Here is a 17,468-nt window from a genome sequence, read left to right on the forward strand (position 1 = left end):
CATGCTCCAGCACCTCAGTGCCCTTCCTGGAGTGAGAGACCAAAACCTGAACTCTTTGCCTTTGAGGTGTGGCATCAACAGTGCCCAGTATACAATGACTTATCATGGGGCTGAAGTGACTCTGGTTGTAGCAAGTGAGGCTGTTTCCTGTCCTGGTGTCTGTGTTGGTAATGGTGCTTTCTAGTTACACAATACTTGATGGTTTTACATCAAGAAGAGAAGAGACAAAAGCTAGTTGGTAGAAACAGGCAGGTATTCTTTATTTCATGTGGCACAGCATTAGGCAGACAACCCAATAAACAGTTGGTAACAAAAATCCAAAGCTACCACTTCCAGGAACCATCCCCCAAACAATGGTCTGCTGCCGACAGTGGCACTGAGAAGATGTCCTTGCCTGCCCATTCTCCATCTCCTTATTATTTGCAAACGCTTTGGCCATGAGCGTCCTTTCCAAGGAGACTAAAGCTCTTAGGATACATCACCTTTAGGCAGCGTATGCGCTGTGCGGCACCACCAGAGGGCGACCTCCTCAAGCCATGCTAAAATAGAACGCTAACTGGAGAGAAGGCAGTGCGGTCACCTCGCACCTCTCTGAGGTAATACCTTGCTGTTCCTCAGCTGACAACATGAAGGGGCACCTGAGGGAAGATCAATATGGCTTCAGAGCCTAGTTTTAAACTCCTGATGCGGTAGGGAGAACCTGGTGTGGCATCTGCTGAGAAATGGAGGACCTCCTGCAGCCCTGGCAGCACCAGGGAGCTGAGCCTACGGTCACTGAGGGTACTGAGAACAGAGATGCTCTTGGACTAGGAGGAAGGGAGGTCAGCTGAAGATGAGGGCAAATGTGATCATTAGGTGAGAGGGAAGCAATGGCAGGGAGTTAGGTAGGTAGCAGCCTGGGTTCAAGGCATGAAGAATGGCTGGTGGAAGGGAGATGACTGAAAGACCAAGGGCAGAGCGTTACAAGCCTTGGGATGTTACTTTTTATTATCTACAGGTTGCTCTCTCTATATATACTATTTTTTTTAAATTAAGAAAATAAGCATTTATTAACAGGTCACTGGGTCAAGTCCTCCCTTCCACTGAAACCAAACCCATTGACTTCAGTGTGAGGGAGCCCTATGTAAACAAAAAGGGGCAAAGTTGGCCCTCTAAGTCCTGGAAAGTCTGCCTGTGCCCATTTTTAACATCCTGCTGGGAAACACCAGCTGCAGGGTGAGTGGTGACCAATTTCTCTCCAGCTACCGGGGGAGTGTCACTGACATGTGGCAAAGGAGGAATTGAACAGATCAGTAAGTGCTGCTTGGCAAAGAGGTTGATCCACACTTCAGAGCATCAGCACAAAAAGAGAGTGAATCTGGATCAAGTGCTACTGGCAATCACTGGCTAACCACAGATCTCTTCTTTGAGCTTTGGTGAAACACTGCACAGCCAGGGGAAAGAGAAGGGACCAGCTACTCCTTTCCTTTTGCAAACATCATCTTCATCCCTTCATCATCATCATCATCCGTTCAGATGCTCCTCTACCTCCAACTGTCTGCACAGGGCAGCACCAGCTGCTGAAGACAAAACTCATCTGGGGTGTCGCTGAGTAAAAACACGGCTGGGGTGTGTCTTACAAACAACGTTTTGAAGATGAAAACCCAGTGGGTGCTTTTAGACACAGAACAGTACAATTTTGGGTGCATTTTCCACTTTTATTTCACTATGCTGAATCATACATTCACCATGTGTTGTGATGCAGCTGACAGTGTAATGGACACTTAATCCCTTCGGTGGGCACCAGAGCTGGACACTAACAAGTTTTCAGTGGACGTTCTGTACAGGTTAAGGCTTGACTCTGAACTAGAGAAGTAAATTCTGACCAGATTCTCAAACAGATTTTTGTGTGTGTGTGTGTGTGTGTTTGTTTTCCTCTGAGAAAAAAAAACAAAGAAAAAAAAGGGAAATCAATAGAAAATCATTTGTGGTTATTTCAGATTAATAATTTCTAGTGCTGTGAACTAAGTAAAATACAGATTTATTATTATTATTATTATTTTTTCTATTTTATTTTTTTTTATTTTAAATTTTTATTTTTCTTCTCCAAAATAACTACATATCATTTACAAGGTTAGGATCCGTGAAAGGGTACTGGAAGCTGACTCTGAATGATGCCGACAGAAATCATTAATACACTAAAATCATGACTACCTGATAAGGTAATTCAGTCAAGGTATACGAAGCACACTTTGTAAGCGTCGAAGAGTAGAGGTTTGTCCGCACTTGCCAGGCAGTAAGGAAACCAGATGGAACAGAGAGAAGATTCAAGTTTGTTTTTACTGAATTAAATGGTGTTATTGGCACATCTAACATGTGGTAGGACATTACACGCAGGACCTAGACAGCTGCTAGCGTTTTGAGGGGGGGGGGGGTGTCATCTTCATGGACAGTATCTGTAAACAAAAGGCTTGCCCCTAACGTAACCTGGTTTAGGCGTTCAGAAACCGAAAAGGCATGGAGCTGGTTGATGTGTTAGATGAGATTAGGGTTTATCGTTTGGTGGGGTTTGCTCTGTTTCGCTTTGTTTTTGTGTTTTGTTTAATGAACGTGCAGGTCTAGCTGAAAACTGAGAAGAAAAATTAAAGATGCTGCTTTTCTGTAACTGTTTAACCGTCACTTCATGCAATATTGTTTAGCTGCTTGCTGATTCGGATTGCTTTCTACGGGAAGGTATCGCTGCCAAGTTTCTTTATTAATGGCCAAGATCAATTCTTCCTCATGGGAATTTGTAATTGTTTTGTTTTGTTTTGTTGTGTTTTTTTTTTTCCAGAGACAGATACAAGTCAGGCAGGTTGGAACTGAGGCTCCGCGTGGGCTCTCGCATTCCTGCGGGTGAGCGTGACTGGATTCATACGCAATCCAGGTTATTCCTGCAGGAGTAAGAGACTTGGGGTCATTACCTGAAGCAACCACTCTCTTGCAGAACAGGTCGAATTGTGCATGTAAACAAAAGCTGTTTGCAAACAGCATCATCCCAGGAATAAGCAGCTTGGCCCCAGTCCAAAGTCCCACTGATGCCAGTGGAAGGAATTAGTGACATCAGTGGACTTTTAAGCAAGTTACATTGTGCTGTCTCTAAAACTATCATCAGAGCACCACGAGAGCAGCTCCTTACTCCTCCTACCTTTCAAACAAATAAAAGACACTGAAAGTCAGTTTTACAGAATCACAGACTGGTTTGGGTTGGAAGGGACCTTTAAATGTCATCTAGTCCAACCCCCCCCTGCAATCAGCAGGAACATCTGCAACAAGAGCAGGTTGCTCAGAGCCCCAAAGAACCTGACCAGGGATGTTTCCAGGGATAGGGCATCTACCACCTGTCTGTGCAACCTGGGCCAGGGTCTCACCTCCCTCAGCGTAAGACATTTTCCTTAGGGTCTGTCTGTCCCAAAGCAGGAGAGCACAACAGCTTCAAGAGGTAACTCAAGTAACTGGTTACTTACACCAAGGGCTAGGGTTTATCTATTGAGACTAAAATGCTGCTGTTGATGTAAACAAACCACATAAGCAGCATTATATTTCCCCCCTCCCCTTCTGCACACAGCATTCCAAGCAGTTTGCGCAGCAGTGCTGGCGTTTGCAGCACGGGTTAGGACGCACGAGATGTTTTTTGCAGACAGAATAAATACTAAGTATTAAATTTAGCCAGCCACAGTTGGAGAGCAGCATGCCTTTACCCAAAGAAAGCTTGACATGAGAAAAGCTGCATTATCATCCCAGCCTGGTCAACAATGCTGCTTTCAAACACCAGGTGTGCTTTCAGAATAGGAAGCAGCCAAGACACCCCAACACCCGCAGCACACCGAATTCGCTGGGTGTAAAACGGAAACCAAAAGCAGGTTGGATTGGATCTTTGCAAGTCAGGGATTCAAGCTGCACTCGTCACGTATCTGCACAGGACATTCAGGAAGCAGCTGCTACGTTTCCCCATGGCTTCCCCATGGCTTCTTTTGAACAAAACATGTATGTTTAAGAGCAAATGATTTTTGTTCTTAAACGACAGAAAAGCAAGACAACAGACTCTGTTTTCTGTTTTTAAACTTTGGAATTAGAAAGTTAGACTCTATCAAAGCATGGAGACAATGAGGACTTCCCAGAGAGCCAACAAAAGCAGATGAGGAGCTTCTCTTTCTCCAGCTGGCACCACAAAAGATGTTTAGAGCCAAACGTGGTTTTAAGTTCAAACACCAGAACTGATAATGACCCGAATTCCACTTGAAAATTAATGCCAGCGAGAGAAAGCTAAGAGTTAAGAGGTGAGTTATGATGGGGAAAAAGTGACATTTGCAACATGCCAGCCCAGTAAATGCCTTGGAAAATCATCTAGTCCTCTTACCTGTGGTCAATCCTCCCCATCTTCTGGTGTGATTTCTGTCTCTTTATGTACCACTACCTTGGTCACTGACATGTCAGGGTGCTGCTCTTTGGCTTCTTTAATTGCCTGAGCCAGCGCCTATCCCAAGGAAACCACAGAAGGGCAAAAACAAAAAGGAGGTGGAACATGCATGATCAGTAGCAAGGTGGAGAGATTCATGAGATATTACACAGTCTACAAATGAGGAAAATGATTAAAATATGAATTATACCATCACTGATTAAACTGCTAATCCACTTTAATTTAAGGCATGCCACTATGAGTAGTATGTCTCAGAGCAATGTTCACAAAATGTTCTCTCTTTGGCAGTCTTCAGGGTAGCCTGCAGCAGTTGATAGCTTTTACCTGATCGTGATCGATGTCTGCATCTCCTGTGATGACTATTCGCTTCTCGATTCTTGTCTCTGAGATGCCTCCTTTCACAGTCTGGATGGGAAGGACAAATGCAGGTCAGTAACTCACTTCAAAGAGTGCTGCTACTCATCCAGAGTAGGAACCCAGACACGGACTGAACTGTTTTGAACAGCTCACACAGAGGGAACAAGCCTGAACTGCAACCAGAGCAGATCTGAGGTTGGCCTGCTCTGAGTGCTCTAGATGACCTCCAGAGAGCCTTCCAACACAGATCAGTTGATGATTCTAATCAGTCTGCACACACCAAATCATAGAATGTTTTGGGTTGGAAGGACCTTTCTGGGTCATCTAGTCCAACTTCACTGTAGTCAGCAGGGAACTCTTCACCTGGAGCAGATTGCTCAGAGCCCCTAACAACCTGATCTTGATGTCTGTGTGTCAAAAATGGCATATTTGATGGTAAATTCATCCCATGAAGAAAGGAAAGGAGATAAAAAGACAGTTTATATTAAAATCTGGTCAAAGCCAGCTGCAGGCTTCAGAAGGACATAGAGGGTGCTATGGACTTGGCATAGTTCACCTATTGAGCTACCAAATACTAGTAGGAGAGCCGTGTGTGCATGTCGTGCTTGCGACATGATACGGATTTGCTGCGTGCTTCCCTGGAGGGGCAACAGCTCATAGGGCACACAGGCACTAGAGTCACATCCATAGAGCCTCATGCTCAGGCAAGTTACTCCTTCCTGGCTACCATATGATGAAGTCTACATGGCTTCCAGTTCCAGACAGTGTCAGCACTTAGAGGTCTCTGCACAAGGAGGTTTTGTGCTTGCACAGGCATACCCTGAGGGTTTGTGATTCTCAGGACTCCTGTCAAGTCCTTGGATGATGCTTTCATGAAGTCAGGATAACCAAAGACAGGTGAATGAAGACAGGTACCCAAACCTGAGAACTTTTTTGTCCAGCACATGTGTAAGTTTTAAAATAAATAACAGAATCAAAGAAAATATACATCCTTGTGGGGAAAGTAAAAAAGAGCTCCTTGTTTTCAGGAGGACTCACTTTGGTGATATGTGTAGTGGTTGTAGTGCTGGTGGTTTCAGACGTGATGGTTTGTGCACTCATCAACACCCCTGGTTCTGAGTCAGCACTGCAATCCACCTAGGAAGGAGAAGAAAAAACCACCCATCAGAAATGTAGAACCACAATCACTAAGCTGGGAGAGACCCCCAAGATCATCAAGTCCAATGTGCTCCTGAGCACGGAGAGGCAGGAACTGGACTGGCTGTACTTCCCTGGTCAGCAGCTCTTCATAAAGTGACTATCTAAGGGTAGGGAAAATAACTGCTGTTAGGGTGATCATGTGTTGTTATTTCATTCCATGTCTGCAGACTCCCCTTCACTTTTGGAAAGGCACAGGAGGTGTGGCTTTGAAATAGACATGGGAGTCATTCTTGGGTAAGCTATTCTTCAGTACATCCTCAGTCACAAAGAATCTCAGGTGGGGGAGCTGGAAGGGATCTCTGGAAACCATCTAGTCCAACCCCTCTGCTAAAGCAAGGTCACCCACAGCAGATTGCCCAGGACTGCAATGTCCAGGTTTTTTTTGGTATGTCTCCAGAAAAGGAGACTCCATAACCTCTCTGGGCAGCCTGCTCCAGGGCTCCATCACCCTCACAGCAAAGATGCTTTGTCTGTTCAGATGGAACCTCCTGGGTTTCAGTTTTGTGCCCACTGACCATTGTCTTCTTGAGGGCAGCAATGAAAAGAGTCAGACTCCATCCACTTGCCCCTCACCCTTTAGCTCTTGCTGAGCATTAAGATCTCCTCTCAGGCTGCTCTTCTCCAGGCTAGAGAGCCCCAGGTCTCACAGTCTCTCCTCACAGAGATTATTCAGTCCCCTCAGCATCTTCAGAACCTCCACTGGACTCTCTCCAGTAGTTCCCTGTCTCTTTTGAACTAGGGAGACCAGAACAGGAACCAGTACTCCAGACATGGCCTTACTAGGACAGAGAGATTCTACTGCTAATGTTTTAATACTTGAACAACATAGAAGAATTTACACTAAGGCACACACCTAAAGCTGAGTGAAGAAAGACAGCTTCCTTCAGGCCATGTGTCAATCAAACCCTGGCTTTTGCAGACTTCCTTACCTGAGAAGACTCATAAGTTATGGTTTTTGTTTCTGTGTGGACAACTGGCACTTCCTTTGTTGAGATTTCAAGGTTTTCCCCACCAGCAGGAAGGCTGCTGAAACTGATAGTCTCAGTCTTCACAACTGGTGACTGTGTGAAGAAAGAAAAAAAGGGAATTGGAACATTTAGCAAAGCTTCTGGATTTCTCAGAACATTTAGTTTTTCATAGAACCAGAGAATGGGTTTGTGTTGGAAGGGACCTTCAAAGGTCATGTAGTCAAACTTCCTCGTTTGAGTGTTCTAGTTTTGGCTGGGATGGAGTTAACTTTCTTCCTGGTAGTTGGTGTGGTGCTGTGGTTTGGGATGAGAATGTTGGTAACACACTGATGGGTTCATTGTGGCCAACTGGTGCTTGCACCATGTCAGGTAACTGGGAGGAGACACAGCCAGGACAGCTGACCCAAAGTGGCCAAAGGGATATTCCAGACCATGTAAAGAGATATTCCATAATATATGATGTCATGCCCAGTATATGAACTGGGAGGAGCTGGCTGTGGGACACCATGGCTCAGGGACTGGCTGGTCATCAGTCAATGGGTAGTGAGCAATTGTATGCTGCATCATTTCCTCTGCATATCCTACTATCATTGTTGTTGTTATCATCATCATCATCATTGTTACTATTACTGCAGGGGGGCAGGACTAGATGACCTTTAAATGGTCCTTTCTAACCCAAGCTATTCTATGATCCCATTCTTCTTCTTGCTACTACTGTTACAAAATTATTACTGTTATATTATTGCTATAATAGTACTATTATTTCCTCTTCCTTTTCTGTCCTATTAAACTGTCTTTATCTCAACCCATGAGGTTTTTGGTTTTGTTTTCCCCCCTCTTATTCTCTTCCTGATCCCACTTGGGAGGAGTGAGTCAGTGGCTGTGAGGTGCTTAGCTGCTGGCTGAGGCTCAGCCATGACGCTGGGAAAAGGAGGAACAATGACTAAAAAATGCTCTGCATTTAACAAAAAAGGGGAAAATTCTCTTCATTTCAGTGGTACACAAAAGCCTGCACCACTGCAGTATTTACCACTATCCTGGAATTCATGAAAACAAAAAGATCTAAACACTACAAGGAGCAAAGGGAACAAACTGGAACCCAGGAGGTTCCGTCTGAACATGAAGAAAAATGTCTTTGGTGTGAGGGTGCTGGATCCCTGGAGCAGGCAGCCCAGAGAGGTTGTGGAGTCTCCTTCTCTGGAGAGATTCCAAACCCACCTGGACATTGTGATCCTGGGCAACCTCCTGTGGGTTGACCCTGCTTTAGCAGCAGGGTTGGACTAGATGATCTCCTTTGCAACCCTCATTAGTATGGGATTCAGTGATTCTACAGTATCTCAGAATGATGAGAGAATAAACCATATTCAGGCTTAGTCCTCCATTTACTTCTCAAATAAAAGAGCAAGAAGTTTTTTTAACCCCTTGGCAGAAGAGTTCCTGAAATTCTGCTGATGGGGCTGAGATAAGGAACCTGGGTTGTGTTAAGACACAGCCCAGGTCTTTCCCATAGTACCAAGTATGGGAAAACAATGTATTTCCTGTCTTTGAGAACACACAAACTTTGCCAATCCTGATGGAATTTCCCAGAGAAAATGCCAGCTGAATTGTTATCCATTGCATAAACTGCCACCAAATTAGTTTTTTGTCTTAGGCCCTCAGCATAAGGACACAGACTTATTGGAATGGGTCAAGGGGAGGCCACAGCAATGATGGGAGGACTGGAACTCCTCTGCTGTGAGGACAGGCTGAGAGAGTTGGGCTTGCTCAGCCTGGAGAAGAGAAGGCTCAGGGAAGACTCTCAGTTCTTACAGGAAAGCTGGGGACAGACTTTAGAGCAGGGCCTGTTGTGACAGAACAAAAGGTGATGGGTTTAAACTAAAGAGGGAGATTTAGACTGGACGGAAGGAAGAAATGTTTTACTGTGAGGGTGGTGAGACTGGCCCAGGTTGCCCAGATAGATGGTAGATACCCCATTCGTGGAAGCATTCCAGGTCAGGCTGTTTGGTGCTCTAAGCAACCTGCTCTAGCTGTAATGTGCCTGCTGACTGCAGAGGGGTTGGACTAGATGACCTTTAAGAGTCCCTTCTGACCCAAACCATTCTATGATGATAAAAAATGCTTTCAGGTAAAACATGCATGGCAGTTTGGCCATGATGGAAACCACCAATAAGCCTTACAGGATGCAAGGAAACAAGTGTAGAACCAACCTGTCTGCTGTAGTGATGCAACCATTCAAGTTTGGCAGACTTCACTTTCCAGGAATTCATTTAGTCCACTATTGCCTATGTTCACAATTCATCACAGCCACAATTTTCATAAGGACTTACCTCAAAATGCTGTTTTCTTTCCAGAGACTCTGACAGGTGGACTGTTGTACTGTGCTCCTGTGCTTGCTGACTTGAAGAAGCCTCAGCTCCTTCCCGTTTGGTCAGAGTTTTCTCAGCCTCATCTCTTTTCTCCTCCTTGGTCCCCTCAGTCCCAGCAGATCCCTCCTTCCCCTTCACAGTGGCAGCCACTGCAGCCTGGGCATCCAGCACCAGTCCGTCAGCTTTTGCCGGATCTCCGCTCACTCGGACGTCCATCCCACGGCTCTCCTTGGTCACTATGGTCTCCTCTATAACCTTCTTCGCTGTATCCTGCTGCGGCTGAACCACTTGCTTCATTTCACTGGAAGTTTTCTCCTGAGATGTTGTCGTGTCTATTCTCTGTAGGGAAGGGGAAGAAACAACCCTCAGTGTCAGAAGATGATGCTCTGTGTGACAGCTCCTCCTTGGCTCAATGTGCTGCGAATGGAAATAAAAATGATGGGTGTTGCATTTTGCCAGTTTATTTCTCTCACACTGCGTGGACTTTCCTTCTCAGGGCATCATCAGAATAGCAGAAATAAAGAAGAAAGCAAGAGTCATAGTTTTTACACTGAAGACAAACATCACAGTGTTTTTCTCAGAATTGCAGCATGGTAAGGGTTGGATGGGATCTCTGGAGATCATCAAGTCCAACCCCTGTGATAAAGCAGGGTCACCCACAGCAGGTTGCCCAGGACTGCAATGTCCAGGTGGGTTTGGAATCTCTCCAGAGAAGGAGACTCCATGAACTCTCTGGGCAGTCTGCCTCAGGGCTCCAGCACCCTCACAGTAAAGAAAATTTCTTCTGTTGTTCAGATGGAACTTCCTGGGTTCCAGTTTGTTCCCATTGCTCCTCATCCTGTTGCTGGACAACACCAAAAAGAGTATGGCCCCATGCTCTTGCCCCCCACCCTTTACCTACTGATCAGCATTGAGAAGATCCTCTATCAGTCTGCTCTTCTCCAGGCTGAACAGCCCCAGGGCTCTCAGCCTTGCCTCCTCACAGAGATGCTGCAGTGCCCTCAGCATCTCTGTAACATCCACTGCACTCTCTCCAGCAGTTCCCTGTCTCTCTTGAACTGGGGAGCCCAGAACTGGACTATGCTCAATGCTGTTGCTGTGTGAGTTTTATAAAGGCAAAATACAGCACCCTGCAAAGTGACCAAACCAAAGTGAAATGGGAGAAAATCTGGGGTTTTTTCTTGGTTGCTTTGTTTTTTTGGGCGGACTTTCATTGTGGTTCATCACACCAAAAGAAAAGGCACACAAATACATGCATTAGTTATAGAGGTTCTGAGTGATGCATAAAACCAGGAAACCAAGGAAAAAACAAAGCAGCTGGTGTGGGGTTACAATGTTGATGGAGGGAACCAAATGTCCACCTGAGCCCAGCTCTGTGAAGTCGAAGTGACCCCTCCTATGAACTCAGTCGGTTTTCGGGCGGACTCTATTAAAGTGAAGATATCGGACCCATCCAAGGTCTTTTCACTGGTGAACTGTTTAGTCTAAACAAAGAAAGGTAGAGTTACAGGTAGAAGAAAGGCAAGACCTACAACCACAGAGAGGTTAATTGCCAAAAGACGGGGAGGAAAGGGAGAGAAGGACGCAGGGCACAGGGAGTGTGTGGAAAAGAATGGGAAAATGAAACAGAGCAAATTCGTAATGGCTGTAGTAAGCAAGAGTTACAAAGCAGAACTGTTAGCATTGGCGTTTTCAAGCAAACCTTTGGGGTTTGGGGTGTTTCTCCCCCCCCTCCCTTTCATTAACAAGCCACAGCAGCAATACCAGAGTTCGGAAACATGGATCTTTAAATAAATCAGGAGGGTTGAAAGCCTGAGAGAACATCTGCTTCAGACTGTGGAGTCAACAGATGAGGGAAAAAAAATAAGCTGGGTTGGCTGCTGTCAACACAAAGCCAGGCAGCAAGAGGACTGAAAGGTAAGGGTGGCGTGAGGGCATGGCCCGGAAAAAGTCATGCTTTAATCTCTAAACCACGGCAGGAGGTCAAAGCCACTTGTTACCACCACTGTTAACGCAGACGACTCAGTAACATAGTGAGCTGTAGCAATGGTAAATGGCCGCTCTCTGGAGTATCTCCGCTCAGGCAGGCTCTGGTCTCTCCGAGCAAACACCCCAGCTTGTACAGCTTCACTGCCAGGGGACTTCTCAGCTTTGTCAAGCTGCGTTCTTCCCAGTGCACCACGTAACTGCCAATCTTGGTCCATCTTCAGGGTCTTCTTCAAGGTCTCTTCGGGACTTGGCAGCTGAGAGGCTGCTTCCTTTATAGGGGTCAGGGAGTCGGAGAGCTTTCTTTTGGTGCTCTGCACATCGGATGCCCTCCTGGTTTTCTCAGTAGTGATGGGCACCAGGATTTCATACTCAGCTGCTACTGGAATGATTTTCACTGGTTCTTGGTTTTCCCCTCCCATTTTCTGCAATGCTTCTCCTGGTGCCACTTTCTCACCCTCTTTTACTTTACTTGTCATGGTTATGATTCTCCCGGACATGGTATCATAGGACTTTCCTAGGGTGAACATTTTCTGCTTATTCTCCTCTTTGGATTGGATTTCACTTTCCAAGTCCTCAAAGCTCTGTGTTATAACAGCACTGGGCTTTAATATCTTGTCTGGAAAGGCAGTTTTACTGCTCACAGTCACTACTTTGTACGCCAGATTCTGTCTCGCTTCACCATCAACTACCTCTGAAGGTATTTTGTCTATAATAACCCAATCCTCAGTGCCCTATATTTGAGATATAAAAGCTAAATTAGAATGGCTTGAAGGTTTAGCTGTGCTTCAAGAGCACAAAAGTATGAAGACTTTTTGAGAAATCAATGCTGCCCTTTCTGAAAGCATCTCTTAACTACTCTACCTCTTTAACCGCCGTAATGTTTACCCACGATATCTCTTAAGTGCATTTATCAAGCAAACAGACAGAAACACCTTAGGCAAAGTACAATTTCTTTGCATATTCCCTTTCGGATTTACCATTTTCTTTGCATATTCCCTTTAGAATTTACAATTTCTTTGTATATTCCCATTAGAAGCCCATAAAACATGGATGCAATAAAATGAACTCTGGCCACACTATTTCTGTATTCATCTGAAGCAGAGCAGCAGTTAAATACTTTTTTTCAGTTCACCATTTTAAAGGACTGGAGTACATCCTGAGGTTAAAAAGCCATCACATATCACAACGGTTCATCATGCTACAGTCAAATACAAGTGACAAAAATAGGGCAGATAAGCCCACGGAGCTGTTCCCCAGTTGCCACAAACACGCTGTTGATGAGGATTTAGAATAATGTGTGTTTGTATGGAGCTGCAGCCTGCACTGAATTCCCTTGTCTTCCTTAGAAACACATCAACCCCCTGCCAGGATTGTTTAAACAGAGCACTAAAACACAGTGAATTCTGTATCTCTAAAGATTCTGAAGGGAATTTCATGCAGCATTTTGATTCTTTCTTGCACAAATCTAACTCTGCGATTCCCTCTGCCATCAGCATCCAGTTATTTGACCTTTAAGACCGTTAACTTCTCTTACTTTAACTAAGCAAAGGTGGTAGTTTAAAAGGGAATGAATGAAAAACAACCTCTAGGGATGATGGGATACTTTTCTGGATAATGATTTGATGAGAAGCAACCAAAGTGCCAGCAGATTCTCCTTCCTGCAGCTTCTTCTCTATCTCACTTGGCTAATAGAAAGAATACAAAGTTTACCATCACTCAGCAGAAGCTGAATTCATTCGGTATAAAAGGAAATTCACTCCAAATGCCAGCAGTGCCCCATTCACCAAGACATCCCCAGTGCTGGAAACGCATGCATAAGTGCAAACAAAATCCAAACCGGCACCATGCAAGGACATGTCTATCTAGCAGGGAAGTCAGCCTCTAGGAGGAAGCATTAAGTTCTGGGATGAGGATTCTTTCCTCAGAATTTGGCCCCCAGATTCCATCCGAAACTTAAGAAATAATTAACAAAAAAAGAGTGCTTGGGGGAAAAAGGAATAAAAAAAAATTATCACCCCCAAGCTTATCTGACTGCATTGCAAGAAAGTGGTGCTTGTTTTTACCTGCAGTTCAACGAGGGTAGTACCTCCCTTCTGCAAAAATATGAGTTTCTCTGACTTTTCTCTTTCTTCTTTGGTCTAATGTCAGGGGAATAAATGGTTTTAGTAAAAGGAGGAGTATCAAGTCCACTAATACCTGACAACAGCTCATTGTACTTCTCTACACATTTTTAACTGCAGGAGAAAGGAGGGCACAGAATTAAATAGCAGGTGTAGAGCAAAAAGGTTTCCAAGAAGTGAAATCAGTTTGGATAACACAAACCCACTAAAGTGACCAGCACCCGGGGCTGGATGCACCAAGTTCACTCATCTTCCATTATTCACTTCACTGTGCCTGCTGCAACTTACAGTACATCCTTTTCCACCCTCACCCTGGCCTTTGCTCTTTCCCAAGCCTGCAGCCTTCCTTGCTGAAGATTTCAGCTCTCCATTTCTCCTGACAGGTGTAAGAGGTCTCCAAGTGTTTTTCCTACCATGGAAGCTGCATTGTTGCTCTAGTATGACACCAAAATCCTGCTCGCTTCCATCCCATCAGTGCCTTCCCAGAGTTGTGAGAACAATAAGACTGTCTCTGCATCTTGACCAAGTGGGAAAGCTTTAACCCTTGGTAAGACTCCATTTGCTGAGCCTTTGGAGCTCATCTCCTAGGCTGGCCACCTTTGGCCAGAGCAGATCAGTTCCTGAAGAACCAAAGTAACTTCTTGCCAAGACTGGAGTGAGACTGGCCCTCTTCCAGTCCTCAGGCATCTCCCTTGTTCTCCATATCTTTCAAAAATGATGGAGGGTGGATCAGTAGCAACACCAGTCAGCTTCTTCAGCACTTGTGGATGAACCCCATTGGGGTCCATGGATTTGTGTGGTTTTAGTTCATCCAAGCTATTTGTAACCTGTTCCACACTGACCAGTGGAGAGTCTTCCTCCCTCAAGTTTTGCTCCCTTACCTTTAGTGTCTGGGATTCCTGAGGCCTGGTCTTAGTGAAGACTGAGGCAAAGATAACATTCAGTAATTCTGCCATCTCTGCATCCTCTGTCACCATGTCTTCCACCTCATTTAACACTTGTTCCCTATTCTTCCTTTTACTATTGAAGTGTTTAAAGAAGCCCTTCTTGTTTTCTTTCATCTCCCTAGCCAGATTTAGTTCCAAGAAAGCCTTAGCCTTCCTTGTTGCATCTCGAGATGCTCTCACAATATTTCTGTAGTCCTCCCAACTGAGAGTGTGTTTTATGGCAACATGAACATTATGTATCACCTCTAAACCTCAATATCTACCCACAAATTAAAGGCAGCTCTTTAACTGGTCAGTTTCTTGCTAAGACTTCAAGGGTGCACAGTTAGCAAGATGCTTTCAAGCATGCACACTGCATGAAAATGCACACAGTCAGCAATCTGTGTTGGGCTGCTCAAGGAAACAGGACCCAGCAGACTGCAGCAACTATCAGTTCCCTTATGGAACTGGCCAAACAGGCCTAATGAGCAACATTATTACTTCCCTGTTGTCAAAGACGGAGGGAGTTCTGCTCATTGATGTTTTCTTGTCAAGCTAGGTACTGTACACCCACCTAGCCTGCTACATCACTGCTCCCAACCAGTCACCACTATTAAAATTTTCTCTCCATCACCTTCATGGTTTCTTTCATGCATGGCTGGACTTCAAGCTCACTGAACATGTAATGAAGCCTGTGCTTTGCACCCTAAGGGAGACCCAATTCTGCCATGCAGCTCACAGGAAATTTCATACTCTGAATAGGTATCACAAAATCACACCATGGTGGGGGTAGGAAGGGACCTCTGGAGAGCATCCAGCCCAACTCCCCTGCTAAAAGCAGGGTCACCCACAGCAGGTTACCCAGGATCATAATGTCCAGGCAGATTTGGAATTTCTCCAGAGAAGGAGACTCCACAACCTCTCTATTCCACAGCTCCATCACCCTGAAATGAAAGAATTTTCTCCTCATGTTCAGATCGAACCCTCTGGCTTCCAGTTTGTGCCTGTTGCCCCCTTGTCCTGTCACTGGGCACCACTTAAAAGGGTGTAACCCCATCCTCTCGACCCCTGCCCTTTAGCTATTGATCAGCATGGAGAAGATCCTCTGTCAGTCTGCTCTTCTCCGGGTTTCTCAGCCTTTCCCCCTCACAGATGCTCCAGTCCCCTTCAGCCTCTGTAGCTCCCTGTCTCTCTTGAACTGAAGAGCCCAGAATTGGACACAATACTCCAAATGTGGACTCGCCAGGGCAGAGCAGAGGAGGAGAAGAACCTCCCTTAGCCTGCTGGTCACATTCTTGTTAATGTGCCCCAGGAGACCATTTGCCTTCTTGACCATGGGGGTACATTGCTGGCTCACAGTGAACTTGTCCTCCACCAGCACTCCAGGGTACTTCTCCTTGGAGCTGCTTTCAAGCAGGTCAACCCCTAACCTGTACTGATGCAGGGATCCTTCCTCCCCAGGTGCAGGACCCTACACTTGTTCTTGTTGAACTTCTTGAGGTTCCCTTCTGCCCAACTCTCCAGCCTGTACAGGTCTTGCTGAATGGCAGCACAACCTGACAGGGTGCCCTGCACTCCTCCCAGTTTGGTATCATAAAATTTTCGCATCAATATATGTTTAAAAAAAAAAAGGATCTGCTCTTCCTTCCATCTTTGATCCCAGAGCCTGAGCCCTGAGATGAGGAAGCCCCTGCAAATGGGAAACAGCCTCTAACCTATGGCCTCTAATCTACTGAGGGCTGTGGTGGGCACAAAGGAATAGACACATAGAAAAGGAAGCCTTTCAGCTCACGCTAACCTCTTCAGGCACTAGTGGTTCAATCATAGGAGCTTCCTCCTGCCTCGCTGCGAGCCGAACGGGAGATGTGGAAAGCCTCTTCTCCCACTCGTTAGACACAGTTGTTTCTGTGGAGGTTTCCAAGAAGGTGCGTTTCAGCTCGCTTATATTGGTCTGATGTTTCATCAGATCTTCCTGGGTTTTGTCTAGGTCCTGGACAGTTTCAAAAGAACAGAGCAGTTTGTAACACATCCTAAACCAAGGGCATTTGAGAGCCAAAAGACACATAGCTGGGTTAGTAAAAGAGGGAAGTGACATCTGAAGGAGCCGAGGGAGCACAGCACTGACACAACACTCTGTGAAAATGTGGCATTTTGAGAGGTAAACAGGAGATCAAAGTCTAAAAACTAAAACCATAAAAAAAAAGGCTCTTAAAGAGCTTATCTGCAACACCAGAATTGACCCTGATATCAAGAGGGCTTCCAAACAAACACAGATAATGCGTGTGGATGCACACACACGTACGCACACGCAAGGGGCTAGAGAGGAGGAGTCATCCATTAGCTGAGATTAAAGGAACAAAACCAAACAGATTTCCAATCTGGTATTTTTTTTTTGATTGATTGACTGATTGATTGATTAGCAGGTGGGAGGAATACACAGGTCATGCATCAGAAGGTGCAGGTTCACAGTTTATCACTAGAACTAACACACAGGTACGGACATGCACTGGTATATACCAATACCAACCTCTAACATAAGATTACTATGTTTGACATACACATTTTCACCCTCTATGCGCTTAATCAGACTATTCTGAAAGAAGTGGGAAGAAAAAAACAAAAAAAGAAAGGGAAAAGGTAAGGGACACAGTATTGGAAGGATACAAAATGCTCTTTCTACACATTTCTTCACAGAGAATTGACATGCTTGAGAGAGGTCAACCCCTCCAACATTTCGAACCTGAACCTTGCATTCCTGTACCTGTGCCTTCAGGTCCCCGTCTTCCTCTTGATCCGACTGCCAGCATGGGAGAGATGGGAAAACAACACCTTACCCACTCATACTACTTCACAGACACAGGGGAGAGGACGAGCACACGGGGTAAGAATCACATTTTCTCTATGTCAAAGGCTCGAGGAGAAGGAGCGGCGGTGCTGGTTGGCTTTGCAGGGTTATCCTAACTCAGGGTGAGCCTGTTCCATTCTAATGTGTGATTTGTGAGCCAAGGACTCAGAGCAAGCCTCTTCTGCTCAAACTTATTAATTCTGAATAAAGGAATCTTAAACATTTTCCTTCCACAACTGTCAGTGCACTCCACCTTCCT

The 17,468-nt window shown here is 45.3% G+C and overlaps 1 protein-coding gene across 13 annotated transcripts in view; it reads right to left on the reverse strand.

Annotated features, from left to right (window-relative positions):
* Positions 1–239: 239 nt before the first annotated feature.
* The window catches only part of EPB41L3 (erythrocyte membrane protein band 4.1 like 3), a 114,198-nt gene continuing 96,969 nt past the window's right edge, over positions 240–17,468 (reverse strand). For 4 of the 13 annotated variants that reach the window (XM_068147578.1, XM_068147577.1, XM_068147580.1 and 1 more), the window contains 13 exons: positions 17,126–17,161; positions 16,892–16,957; positions 16,163–16,354; positions 13,382–13,456; positions 12,902–13,003; positions 11,330–12,049; positions 10,691–10,813; positions 9,291–9,668; positions 6,925–7,056; positions 5,834–5,932; positions 4,763–4,843; positions 4,379–4,495; positions 240–2,912 (listed from right to left, as the gene is read on the reverse strand). In XM_068147578.1, coding sequence (XP_068003679.1) covers positions 4,385–4,495; positions 4,763–4,843; positions 5,834–5,932; positions 6,925–7,056; positions 9,291–9,668; positions 10,691–10,813; positions 11,330–12,049; positions 12,902–13,003; positions 13,382–13,456; positions 16,163–16,354; positions 16,892–16,957; positions 17,126–17,161 — 2,115 coding nt within the window. In that variant the 3' untranslated portion in view covers positions 240–2,912; positions 4,379–4,384. The remainder of the gene's footprint in view (positions 2,913–4,378; positions 4,496–4,762; positions 4,844–5,833; positions 5,933–6,924; positions 7,057–9,290; positions 9,669–10,690; positions 10,814–11,329; positions 12,050–12,901; positions 13,004–13,381; positions 13,457–16,162; positions 16,355–16,891; positions 16,958–17,125; positions 17,162–17,468) is intronic. The other 9 variants (XM_068147587.1, XM_068147584.1, XM_068147586.1 and 6 more) reach the window with 6 other exon arrangements.

Source organism: Melanerpes formicivorus, unplaced genomic scaffold, assembly GCF_026170545.1.
Source record: "Melanerpes formicivorus ecotype bairdi unplaced genomic scaffold, bMelFor1.0.p_v2 SCAF_15, whole genome shotgun sequence".
In the NCBI taxonomy this organism is placed as follows: Eukaryota; Metazoa; Chordata; class Aves; order Piciformes; family Picidae; genus Melanerpes; species Melanerpes formicivorus.